Genomic DNA, 12725 nt, shown 5'->3' on the forward strand with positions numbered 1-12725 from the left:
GGTTTAAGGTAGCACGCGCCTTGAAAGTGAGACTCAAACTTTTGCTCAAACTTTCCTCAATGAAACTCTCTATCATGCTCTTACCAAGAGGGGTCACCGTGCAAATTTTGGAGCTAGAGAATCAAATTACTCGAACATTTAGCAATAAATGAAATTCAAAATGGCCGCCATTCCTGTGTTAACTCTATGGGGAAAAATGACATTTTGAAATCATTCTTACGCCAAAAGCTTCAACATGAGCCCAAAAAAGTTGAAAATTAAATTGATTGATAGACTTTATTACCAGACAATTTTGAATGAAGAGTGGTCCTACACAGTTCTAGGTATGCATTTGGAATGATTTAAGTTTTGAAAATGAAAGCTCTAATGATGATCACACTGTCAAGATAATATAGAAATTACACAATAATACAAACCTTCCATAATTGGATTAGCTTCCAGAATCTGTTGTTCAATCCAGGAATGTTGCCCACTGACGGCAGCCAGAAACTGAAGGATAAGTTTTGTACTTTCTGTTTTGCCTGCTCCACTTTCCCCGCTACAAATTAAAAACAAATAAAAAAATTTTTGTTCACTGACAAGAGTAATTTAATGTACGTTACTTCATAAGTCCTTTTAAAAAGTTAAATAGTTCAACATCAGCATAATAATTTAGATGGGAGAGGGTGTTATCCCATCTGCAATTGCGTGACTTTCTTGTCCATGAACACTGACTCTTCTGGAAAATGAAGATGAATTTCATGCAAACGTGGAGACAATTTGCATATTCATAGTTTATCAGTTTCGTAGCTTCCTAATCACTGCAAGACTTTGCCAAATAAATCTGGGTGCATCCCTTCATTTATATGAAGCTACATTGGCTGTGGTCACCAGTTTCAGTAAAGCCACCATTTTAAAATTATGCACAAGGATTATTGGGATAAGTTGTGCATAACAACAAACCCATTCTATGGGTCCTGTACATGCAGCCTCAGACTGGACAACCCTCTCCCTTTAAAGTTTATCAATGTATTATGGGCTATCAAGTAGTCAAGTCTGCTAAATAAATTATAAATGGCATGTACCAATTTATTTGCATTAATCAACTTGGTTTGATATGGACAGGTTATATGGGAGATTTTGTAGTTGTTATATGAATACAAGTTGTTATGATAATTTGTCTCACTATAAACAAATATGTCATCTATGTAAAACTATGAAGACACTAAATAATGCATTCTGGTATACACTATTTAGTAATGCATCCTGGGTAAATCATTTCAACATTGACATACCTGATTATGACACACTGGTCCTTGTTCTCTCGCATCATGCGGGTGTAGGAATTATCCGCTATTGCAAAAATGTGGGGTGGAAGTTCACCAATTTTTCTATCTCGATACTGGTTGATCTGGTCTTTTGTGTAGATAGGAAGTATCTGGTAAGGATTGACTGCAATTAGGATGGCGCCAGTAAATGTCTGTTGAGAGAGAGAGAGAGATGCTGTATTATTTCTGCATCTAAATGGAACATTGCATACCAGAAATTGTAACTTTTAATGCTGTTGTCTCAGTTTTGGGGGAAGTTTAAGGACGTACTGACTGATACACACTATGTTGTCACACCAATTGCATAAAGGAACCAATTAAAGAAATGCTTAAAACCTTGAGCAAATACTGCTCTTTACGTCAACCTAAGAATTTCTACAAATTCTCTTCATCAGCACTAGACCAGTTTGTGTACTGTTTAAAATTTTTGTTCATCAGAGAGAACATTGTTGAGTCAGCTCAGAGGGCACATTGGCCTACATATGTGTGACATTAATTGTTAATTAATTGTGGAAAAGACAGACAACAATTTAACAATTTAACTTATAACTGCAAGTTATATAATACATCATATACACTCATACAGATATGCAAAGCAGAAGAGATATATTGCATATTCATTACAAATACTTGGCTACACTGCATATCATAACACGGTACATTCTAGTTGGCCAGGAATATCCAGCTAACAATAAGCTCTGGAACCTTTGACCTGTAACCTTTAACCTGTAATTTTTCAAATTTCTGAACTCTTTACATCAATTTGGGAATTCTTTGAAAGTTCCTCGAAAGCGCCCAATAACAGTAAGATTTTCTTGAGTGAAAGAGAAGAGTGTTAAGTCAGTAGTGTGACAAATTGTGAGAAGGTACACTGCCCACTAAGGTTGGGCAGAATAGTGTATTCATGAGATATGCAAATGAAGTGTAAGTCACCAAGGAGAGGCTCTATATTTGCATAAAGTAAGAATCTTACATAGATCATATTTTCATTGTATCTGATCAGTAGATTTCTGAGAATGCCAGCTTCATGGAGGTCACCCAGACGTATCATGTCTTCTACACCCTCAATGGATGTAGTGTGCATCATTTTCAAGTTCCTAGCTGTCGCACTCGACAACCAATGATCCTAGGGTAAGAAAAAGACAACAGAGCATATGAATAGTTAATCATTTCAGGTCATGTCACATGGGGTCAGAGTAGGTCATGAGTGTCATGTCACATGGGGTCAGAGTAGGTCATGAGTGTCATGTCACATGGGGTCAGAGTAGGTCATGAGTGTCATGTCACATGGGGTCAGAGTAGGTCATGAGTGTCATGTCACATGGGGTCAGAGTAGGTCATGAGTGTCATGTCACATGGGGTCAGAGTAGGTCATGAGTGAATATCTACAATCAAAATACAGTTGAATCGCTTGTTATTTGTCAGAATAATCTGAATATTCCAATTAAAATGCTAGTTTTAAAATAAAATATACAGAGTTTTGAACCTCTCATCTCAAATGTATAAGTCACACGGGGTAAGAATCACAGTTGTTTTGTAATAAATTAAAATCTAAAAAGTAAAATTACATGAGGGCTATCGTTTCATTTGTGAGAGATGACAATATTCACATTTGGAAAAGTTAAGCCACTGAATGCTGAGACACAAGTGTTTTACATGGTTTGCTAATGTTTATTTGTTGTTTTTTTTGTAAAACTCAATAGCGAGTGAAATTGCACATCCTTATCAACTTTTATATAAATCCATAGACATTGCTTTGCCTAGCTGCATATAATATCTGAATTCGATTTGACTAATTAGTCATTCATGTTTTCCCTGCCCAAGAGTCAGACAAAAATTTGACCTATCCTTCACTGATTGACATTTTTCAATTTCAAAATACTCAGTTGTGAATCATTATCACCACATGTGTCTATGTAATATTGTTGCTCATTAACTATTATTAAAATTTGAAGTAAACTACTGATTTACATTGGGTGAAGTCAACATTTAATTGTATATATGGAGAAAACCCTCCACCAGTGTCTATCAAAAGTGCTGTTTTCAATTTTTGAATAGCAATGTGCCTGCTCTTCACTGCACATGAAAATGTGGCTAGACAGAGTAATTAATCAGAAATGATATGGAGAAATAAAATAGCGCCATCTGTGACATACAATGGAGATTGATTGACCTTTGTGTGACTCAAATTGACAGTATATCATTATTAATGGGAAATTCTTAGCTACTGAAATTAATAACACCCTGCTCTTGCAACCCAAAAGCACAAATTCATACAACACTGCATTCAGTGGCAATCCTGGAACCAAACACTGGCAGAAAGAGATCAAACGAATGGATGAAGTGATGTGTGTGGAACATTCCTTACCTTTCCTTCATCATCCTGTAGCTGAAGTTGCCCTGAATCCGCAATTCTTACTTTAGCACCGATGGGAACACGGTCTCCGACATCACCCCTTGGATCGGCCAACCAGACATAGTCTCCCTGTCAATGAAAAAAAAACACTTGCAAGTGAAATATACAAATGCCTAGAAATGAACAAATAATTACGCAATAAAAGTTTTGTCCCAAAAATATGAATATGCAGTACATGAAAGCACTTCGACCATAATTTATGGGCACTAAGTTGTGTACACCACGTTAACATATAGAAATGCCTACAAATGGACAAATTGCAACAAAATTCTATTACCATAAAATGTTAATGTGCTGTTCAAAAGCACTTTGACAATAGTGGACATCATTTATGAACACTATATTATGTACATCATATCTCGACAGAAATAGAATTTTTAATAATAATTTTAATATTGCACTGAAAGATAGATGCTCTTGTTGTTCAGCACAAAAATACTTTGAAATTGCATTCAATCACTACATAGTTTATTATAGGAATAAACTCACCACTTAACTGTTAACATATTTATTTGCACACATTATATTTCTTTATTACTTCCTTTAATAGTACAGAGAAAATGTACTACCGGTACAAGGTGATCACAAATCAAAATTGTTTTGTTTCATGTAAGAAATTATTTATTCTTCTGTATACATACACACACACCACACACACACCCAGGTGTGTGTATATATACATGTATATATATGTATTCTTTCAATATTCATACCTTCATACCTTTAGTATGAACATTCACATAGCACATAAAGGTTTGTAGCCAAATTATACACCTTAACGTAAACAATAGTCAAAGACGAATATGTTGATTAACACATCATTATGATGACATATCAAGAAGGTCTGTGAAGACATCTGACAATCTGATCATTCATAATCTATGCAGAATTGTAATACTAGAAGAAGCTTTTCATACAAAACAGAGATAACCCATGGAAATGACATATGTAGTAGGTTTTTATGTTCTTTATATTAACCTTTTCACCACTGATTCCCTGTATAGAGGTCCACACTTACCATTGATAACAATGGGTTTGGACCAAACCATGGTGGTGAAAGGGTTAAAGAGAGTACTGGCCTAGGTTGAAAAAATCACCCTTGAATTTGATACTTGAGGACTCTTTGGTAAAAAAGAAAATGCCGAGTATTTCTATAAGTATAACCTTGACCGGAAACTGACCTTCATCTCAAAGATGTAATTTAAATTTGTAGTTCAAGGTAGTACCATGCAATTTCTAACAATATCCTTGACGTACTCTATATCGGAAATCAATTCCATGATGGAACCTTTGGGAATGTTGAGACACAAACACAGGCAAGAATTTGATATGATTGGACAAAGAACCTTGGAGTTATACAGATACATGGAGAAAGCTGACAATTCTTAATGTGATGCATTTACACCGACATTTTGATAAAACAGACAAAACTAACGAGTAAAGTGCAAAACTACTGCCTTGATTTTGCCAAATGACTGGCCTGTGTCTGTAATTTGAAATGTTTCTTCACAGAAATCTGATTTATTACCAGTCATAAACCTGAAAAACAATACTTTTCTTCAGGATAATTGTGTACCTGATCTTTAGGCCTATGACTGCATGAGGCTGTTTTTCCTGTCTGTACAACTGTACAACCATTAATTTACCCTTCTTTCCAGCTGCAATTTGCGTTTCTTTCAGGGCATGCATCAATTGTTATCATAAATACACTGAAATTGAAGTTTAATGGGAGTTGCCTTGGTTACCACAGACCAAGTCCCCATTATAATTCATTCCTCTCATCAGAAGGAATGACAGCCTAATAGTTGTAATTTTTCCTGAACATACTTTATTGAAAGTTATTCTGAAATGCATTGGCTGTGACTTCTTGCTCCAAATGAGAAATGCAAACTCCACAGCAATCACCATGGTTACTGATGTAATTATCATCGTAAAGGTCAACTCTTGAAAATTCCACATCCTAGCATCGCAGCAACTGCATCATACTACCTGATGAGATAGCTAATAGTAAAAGTACATTCCAAGTTGGTGTAAACCATTGCTGAACCAGTTCATAGTGTATTTCTTATCAAGCCAGGTCTGGATCTTTGTTTAACCTTTGACCCTTGACCTTTTCATCACCACACCTTGACCTAAAACCCATTGTTGACCTGTGTACAGGGTATTGGGGTGAACAGTAAAAATCTTCAGAAGAGACATCAATGTGGAATTTCTAAGTAACAAGCTTTAGAGTTTGCTATTTGTTTGGCTTCTAGCAAGCCAACTATTGCACACAAAATGTGGTACTTTTCAAACAGAAACCTGAAATTTAATAGCTCTAACAGCAAAGGACTGTAGTTACCCCCTTCCTCAGGAAATCTGGTCACCCTTGGGAAGGACAGTCAATCCCACTTATCCAGGACAAGTCACCCCTTAACTTGGTGCAATTAACTCTTTATAGTGTTATAATGATATCAGTATTTGTGCATTGTTTACTCAATAGTTTTAGGATGTATGTACCCTCAGATGGTGATGACTAATTCGGTACTTTTACATCAACATATCTAAGGTGGCAACACATACGTGGTTGCACTAATTCTGCTACAATTTGCAGAATAGCTTACAACTAAATATTTTGACGGAAACATATGATACTTGGTATTTATATCCTGTATTTCACTTCCCCATTGCCTGTGAGTTCACTACATTCATAACAGGTTCCCTAAAAATACAAAAAGTCTTTTCTCGACTTCCTGAATGCCAAGTAGAAAACGTGAAAATACCGTGGTATGGTATTTGTATGGAACTAACCTACTACAATGTTATGATCCTTTGCATTGTGACTTCTATGATACAACACCACTCTGTTCCAAATTTTAGTGACAAGTACAAAGTTGAACTGATTTGTTTCACAAATTTTTTTCTCCACTGATAATATAATTTTACTAACAGTGATCACACCATCAGCCAAATTTCTTTAGGTTGACAAAACTGCAGTTTTAGATATGGTATCTGAAATTAGCATGCATGAAATTATGCTTGCATATTTGCATGAAATGTTGATAGTTAATTTACATATTTTCCTTATCTCTGTCCTCATACTCATTGGACATAGCATGTGTACGGTAAAGCTTGCGTTTTGCTGGCTCATCCAGCAGTCCCATTGACCATGAGATTTCTTAGACCACGGTGTCAAGTTTTGAGTATGTTGTTTTCAAACCATCCATACACCAATGTACAAGTAATCTGCAATTTTCTTGTGCCAAGACTTAGCATACAAGGTAACAAAATTAACATCGGTCATAAAAAAAGTGTGAACTGTGCAGCAAAGAAGACGATGCTTTCAACAACAGAATATCTGCTCATATCAGTTTTGTTTGTTCAAGTTTGGTAATCACGTAAAATATATGTGACAGCTTCTTGAAGAAGTGTTGCCATGACAATGAATAAATATAGCGGTACATTGTATTCAATGCTGAACAAAACTCAAAGATACTTAAGTTCATGCTTTCTCTGCATTGATCAATGGATTACCAATTTCCTTCTCACTCTGCTTGGTGTGATAGCTACATCATAAAAAATTGACATTTCTGTCATGATCACTTTTCCTCAGAAAATCTGAATTTTTCAATGGTTGCAGGGGTTTCTGTAAGTCTTATCAATAAAGTATAGTTTGGTTATTTAGCAACCTTTATGGTCATACATGCATGCTTTACCTTAAAATGTGAACAACAATATAAGAATCTGTATTAGCATGCTTATAATTAGTTCTATGATTTGATAATTAAAGCATTAACACAACATTCAAATAAGTATAGACAGTAGAGACACATTTCTGTACTGTCTATAACTGAACAAGGGTGTTCCTCTGTATATCCCTTTGACCTTTGGACACCAGCTGACTGGAAACAATTCTACAAATAGAATATTTTGGACAAGTGTCACTCTCGTAGAAGATAACTTTTAAGAATTTCTGACTCAGTCAATATTCAGAGTTACACAAGAGATTGCCATGAAAGATACCGTGAACCGTGAGTGTTATTTAGGCCACTTGGCTAAGAAACACTCCCTTTTCAACATGGCTTCCAATTTTCAATAAGCGAATTTGCATAACAATGCCACGACCTGTATGATTCATCCTTGGACAACCAAAGGGAGTTCCTTTTCAGCTATGGTGTTTCAATGACACCTTTGAAGAGAACATTCTTACACTTATGTAATGCTATCAAAAGAGACAGTTTCTTAGAGGTTAAGATGGGTGTTGTCAACTCATGCGTCACAATCTAGACAATCTTTTACAGGCACATGTTCCACAAAAACAAAATGGCCGACTGGACACCATTCACTGGTTCTTATGATAATGACTTTTCTGTCCCAAAATGGAATTTTAAGTAATGGCTATGAATTAGATGTAGGATATTGTTTTCCCCTGTGTTCATATATCAGTACATTTCATACAAATTTTAGTAAAAATACCAACAGTTATTCATTTCATTCAAATAGTCAAGTAAAATTCACAGTGACTTTTGTGATAATTTCTGTGACATGGACATCTCAAATTTCCTTGAATTAAGTCACTCTAGCAGAACTCTGGGAATTACTCCCTGACTTTGGTCAGCCATAAGCTTGCTTTGATGTCTGAAAGTAAATTCTCATTTACACACTGAGTTGCTAACACTTTGAATTTGCTTCTCCAAGATGTTGTATGTGCAGCCATCTCTTCATTGATCAGATAAATTTTGGATAAATTAAACGGTCAAATAAAACTACGAGGAGGCGATATTTGTTACCAGATCATCATGATTTGGTTGATTTTTTGAACTAGACAAAGAGGCTTTTGACATCAGTAAACTCAAGTAAAAGTCTAATTCAGTTGTGAGTCTGGAAAATTTTGGCCATGATAAATAATAGTTTATCCGTCAAATGGAAAACAAATAAGCACTTTTTGGCATTGTTGTTCGAACAATTCATGAAAAACATGGACACCTATTTTTCTCACTTTTAAGTCATATCATGCCAGGGTTTTTAACAATTTTTACCCGTTGAGATTTTGAATTCTTGTGATAGATGATCAAACAAAGTTTCTGTTTTGGTTATCTCTCGAATCCAAAGTCGAGTGTACATGGTTTATCGCTTAAACAACTGTGCAGAGTAACTGTATTTAAACTGTCTTTCAAAACCTCACAACATTGGAATGTCATGACTGCAGTTTTTCATGTAAAAAATAGATAGCTCCTCAATGAGCATACAATGGACAAACGTATTGTCATCTGCATTTCAACAATCTTATTATAAGCTGAGCATCAAGGAGAGACATGCATACTCTTGTCACTATTTATCTAACGACATCCTAAACGATAAACATACCATCCGTATAAAAATAGCAGTCTCACAGAATAAACTTTGCAATGCAATGCAACTCCTAATTATATATGCATTCCTGGGCTACAGTCAGATAAATTAAGGTAGTATGCGCCTTGAAAGTGAAAGACTTAAACTTATGCCCAAACTTTCCTCAAGATATATTTCAACCATTCTCTGTCAAAATAAAGAATAAAAAGTCAGGGGTCACTGTGTATATTTTAGTACTAGAGAAACGAATTACTTGAAATTTACTGATATTTAAATTCAAAATGGCTGCCGTCCCTATGTTACAGCTAACTCTATGGAAAAAAATGAAATTTCTATTTTCGAAAAAAAAAAGATGGTGTAAAGTTTTCTTTCACCAAGAGCTTTAAATTGAACCCACAAGTGGTAGATCAGAATAGAATTGATAAAGTTTGAAAGCCCGAATATCTGTCCTTAAGGACTGACTGATCTACCTTACTGTAATATATAAATTAAGATTTCTGCATGTGAGTAATAACAAAAAAAATAAAATATTCACCTTATCTACACATATATAACCACTGTCAACACAAACTATCAGATACAATGTTTTCACATGGTTTTGACAACATTTAAATATCCAATCATAGTTTCACATCGATATTTTAAGAGATATCTTTTCAAAAGAAAACATACCAGTACATTCCATATCGATTACATATTTTGAAAGAATGCCATCACACTGCCATATTTTAACCAGATCCACTGAGTATGAAATACCTGGTGTTTCACTGATAACAACTGAACTATGTTGGCATCAATGAATAAGAGTTTTGTTTTCCATTGATAAATTCTTTTTGGTGTTCTTTGATTTTTTGATATCAGTGACAAATACTACTTTATATAACTTCCCATTTTGAAAGTTTTTAAAATGGGCAATTCTGAAAGGTATGGATCCCTATTTTACACTTTTTAATTCCTTATTCTATCCTTTATACTAGAAACTGTCATACAAGTTGCAACTGCAATAAATCTTGTAAGCTTTTCTGCATAATTTCCTACAATGAAAACATTTTCACACTTTCTGATCTGAGCTACATACATAAATACTTACATAAAATACTCTCAAAATTAACATTTGATTTTTGTTTTAAGATGGAAATGAGCGATACCATCATTTAACAACAATCAAAATTTTCTTAAAACTTTATTGAATTGAAAACCGATACATTTTGCCAACAGTGCTAAATGGCAAGATATGAACAAAAACGCTATCCAAATTGCTATGCACGATCGCAGCAAGTTGAAATGTTGTTGCAGGCTGCCACGGTGTTTCCCTGGAAATATTACCAGTCAATTAGTTTAAGAACACTGCCAAAGTCTGTGTCTACTTTACACTCAACAGTCATAAATCCCCTGTTCCTAAGGGTGATAGAACGTTGAAAGGTCGAAGTCGGAACACATTTCAAAGTTGGGCTATTTATTTTATAGCTATATTTTATCACATAAACTACTTGATAAATATGTATTTTTAATACTTAGCAGAAATTTTCATATATATTGTAATTTGATATGAATACTTTACTGAAGTATTATTCTTGCTACTAAAACTGTTTACACTGCACGTACAGACTGTTTATTCTTTATATTAAACAGATTAATTAGGTACATGTATTGCAACGGTGAGGTACTCAGATCTTTCATTATATTTTTGGCCATAAATCATGATGGTCTTTTATCTAATTCAAATACTACACAGAAGAAAGGGGTAATTTGTTCAAATTTACTTGAAATATTGTTAGTAATATCATTAATATATTTATAATAACTGGACTTATAAAACTTACTAAGAGCCCACAGACATGATGGCAAATCTTAAATTCTATCACAATAAAGCAGAAACATATTGCTACGAATCATTTTTTGACCAAGAACCCACACATTGCATCAGGTTTTATGGACTCTGTATTGAATAAAATGATAACACAAGAAGCTTTCAGAAATATTATAAAAGCTTCAAGTATACTGGGTGCTGTTGGCTTCTTAGTAAATTCCTGCCATCAGATTGACTGTATCAGCCATGTCTCATCAACTTGCTGCATCCAGGACAAGCTTTTTGCAGCAAATTGTATGAATTTAGGAATACATCATCAAACTGACAATAATCAAATCATGATAAGAGAACATTTGATATGTCAAGTGATAGTAAAGTTTGTTAGTAGCAAATGAAAAGTGAATATTCTTGAAATTGGCAGTAGTAAAACTTGTATAGGAAGCACAGACACTATCAGTACCATGTAATGTTATCCAAAACAAAGAGACTGCAAATACTTCCTTTTAATGTCACTCTTTGTCTCACAGAATGGATGAAATAAGTAGACTCTATACTTTATGAGGCGTTTAGGACACAATAGCAAAAGAAGGGCATAAATTTTCAAGAAGAGTGTAAGAGGAGGAAATTAAGTATAGAGTATATTTTGATATTAACTGCCTCACTTTGCGACTTTCAAAGATATGGAGACATCAAAATTGTTTGTGTATGTGTTTGCTATGGTTTTCCTCCACTGAAGGTTGAATGCACCTAAGGGACAGATATTCAGACTCTATCACTTGTAGGGGATTCATTTTAATGCTCTTGAAGTGAGAAAAATTTCCATCATCTTCGTTTTGCGAAAATCGAAAATTTTATTTTTCCCCATAGAGTTAATGCAAGGATAGCGACGACTTTGAATTTCAAGTATGGGTTGATGTTAGGCAATTCATTTCTCTAGTACCAAACTTTGTACGGTGACCCCTGATTTTTATTCTTTATTTGGTGAGAATGGTTGAAAGTTTCATTGAGGAAAGCTTGAGCAAAAGTTTAATCTTTCACTTTCAAGGCGCATTCTATCTTAAAGGAAAGGGGAGAGTCTGGACAGACACAGAAAGAACCCATTACGCTTCACTTGCTACAGCAAGGTTATTCATAACCACTGTATTCATTGAAAACCTCATTACTACAGCTGATAGGACAATACAACTTCCTATGGACTTCTGATTCTGGACGTTACACGGAAATATGAAATGATTCAACTATGAACATTTCCTGGTGGCAACATTTTTATTATAAACAGATTTTCAAGCTGCAGAGGTCTCATTCCATGGATTAATCCATCCGTCATTTCTCTTTGAAAGCTGTTCACTGAGGCTGGAATTTAATAAACTCTATTTGAATTCCCTTCTACATTTCAGCTCTCCTTATACTCTGGTCAAAGAAGTATGGAGTAATTTGGCAATGGCATCACACAGCTGTGATCAGATACCTTACAATTCTGCAGCCACTGATTTCAATGTTGTAATGGTGCCTGTGAGTGGAATTCTAAAATACTGACAGTACATGCATATGTTGAAGATACAACAAAACTTGACTAGGCCCATACAAATTACCTAAATTTCTATAGATTATTTGCTTTTTGATGATTGCAAAATGACGTTTATAAAAAACATCTCCATGGTTACCACATTCTGACAAGCTATTTCATTTCAAAAGCAGCTTACAAACTGTATAAAATAAATCCCTCACTACTGTAAAATTTCTTGAAGCAATCATTGCTATGGCATGGCTGTAGCTGGTAGCAGTAACTCACACTGCATTCATTTGCCGTTCCAAATTGCTAGGCAAATAATGGATTTGACAAAGTGGGAGATAATCTGCT

At 34.7% G+C, this 12725-nt stretch overlaps 1 protein-coding gene across 1 annotated transcript in view; it reads right to left on the minus strand.

The window, feature by feature from the left end:
- The window catches only part of LOC139119410 (myosin-VIIa-like), a 58796-nt gene that overhangs the window by 35995 nt on the left and 10076 nt on the right, over positions 1-12725 (minus strand). The window contains exons 3-6 of the mRNA XM_070683215.1: positions 3676-3792; positions 2281-2433; positions 1275-1459; positions 417-538 (exon numbers count right to left, since the gene is read on the minus strand). Of these exons, the coding sequence (XP_070539316.1) occupies positions 417-538; positions 1275-1459; positions 2281-2433; positions 3676-3792 (577 nt within the window). The remainder of the gene's footprint in view (positions 1-416; positions 539-1274; positions 1460-2280; positions 2434-3675; positions 3793-12725) is intronic.

This window comes from Ptychodera flava, chromosome 19 (assembly GCF_041260155.1).
Source record: "Ptychodera flava strain L36383 chromosome 19, AS_Pfla_20210202, whole genome shotgun sequence".
Taxonomy (NCBI): domain Eukaryota; kingdom Metazoa; phylum Hemichordata; class Enteropneusta; family Ptychoderidae; genus Ptychodera; species Ptychodera flava.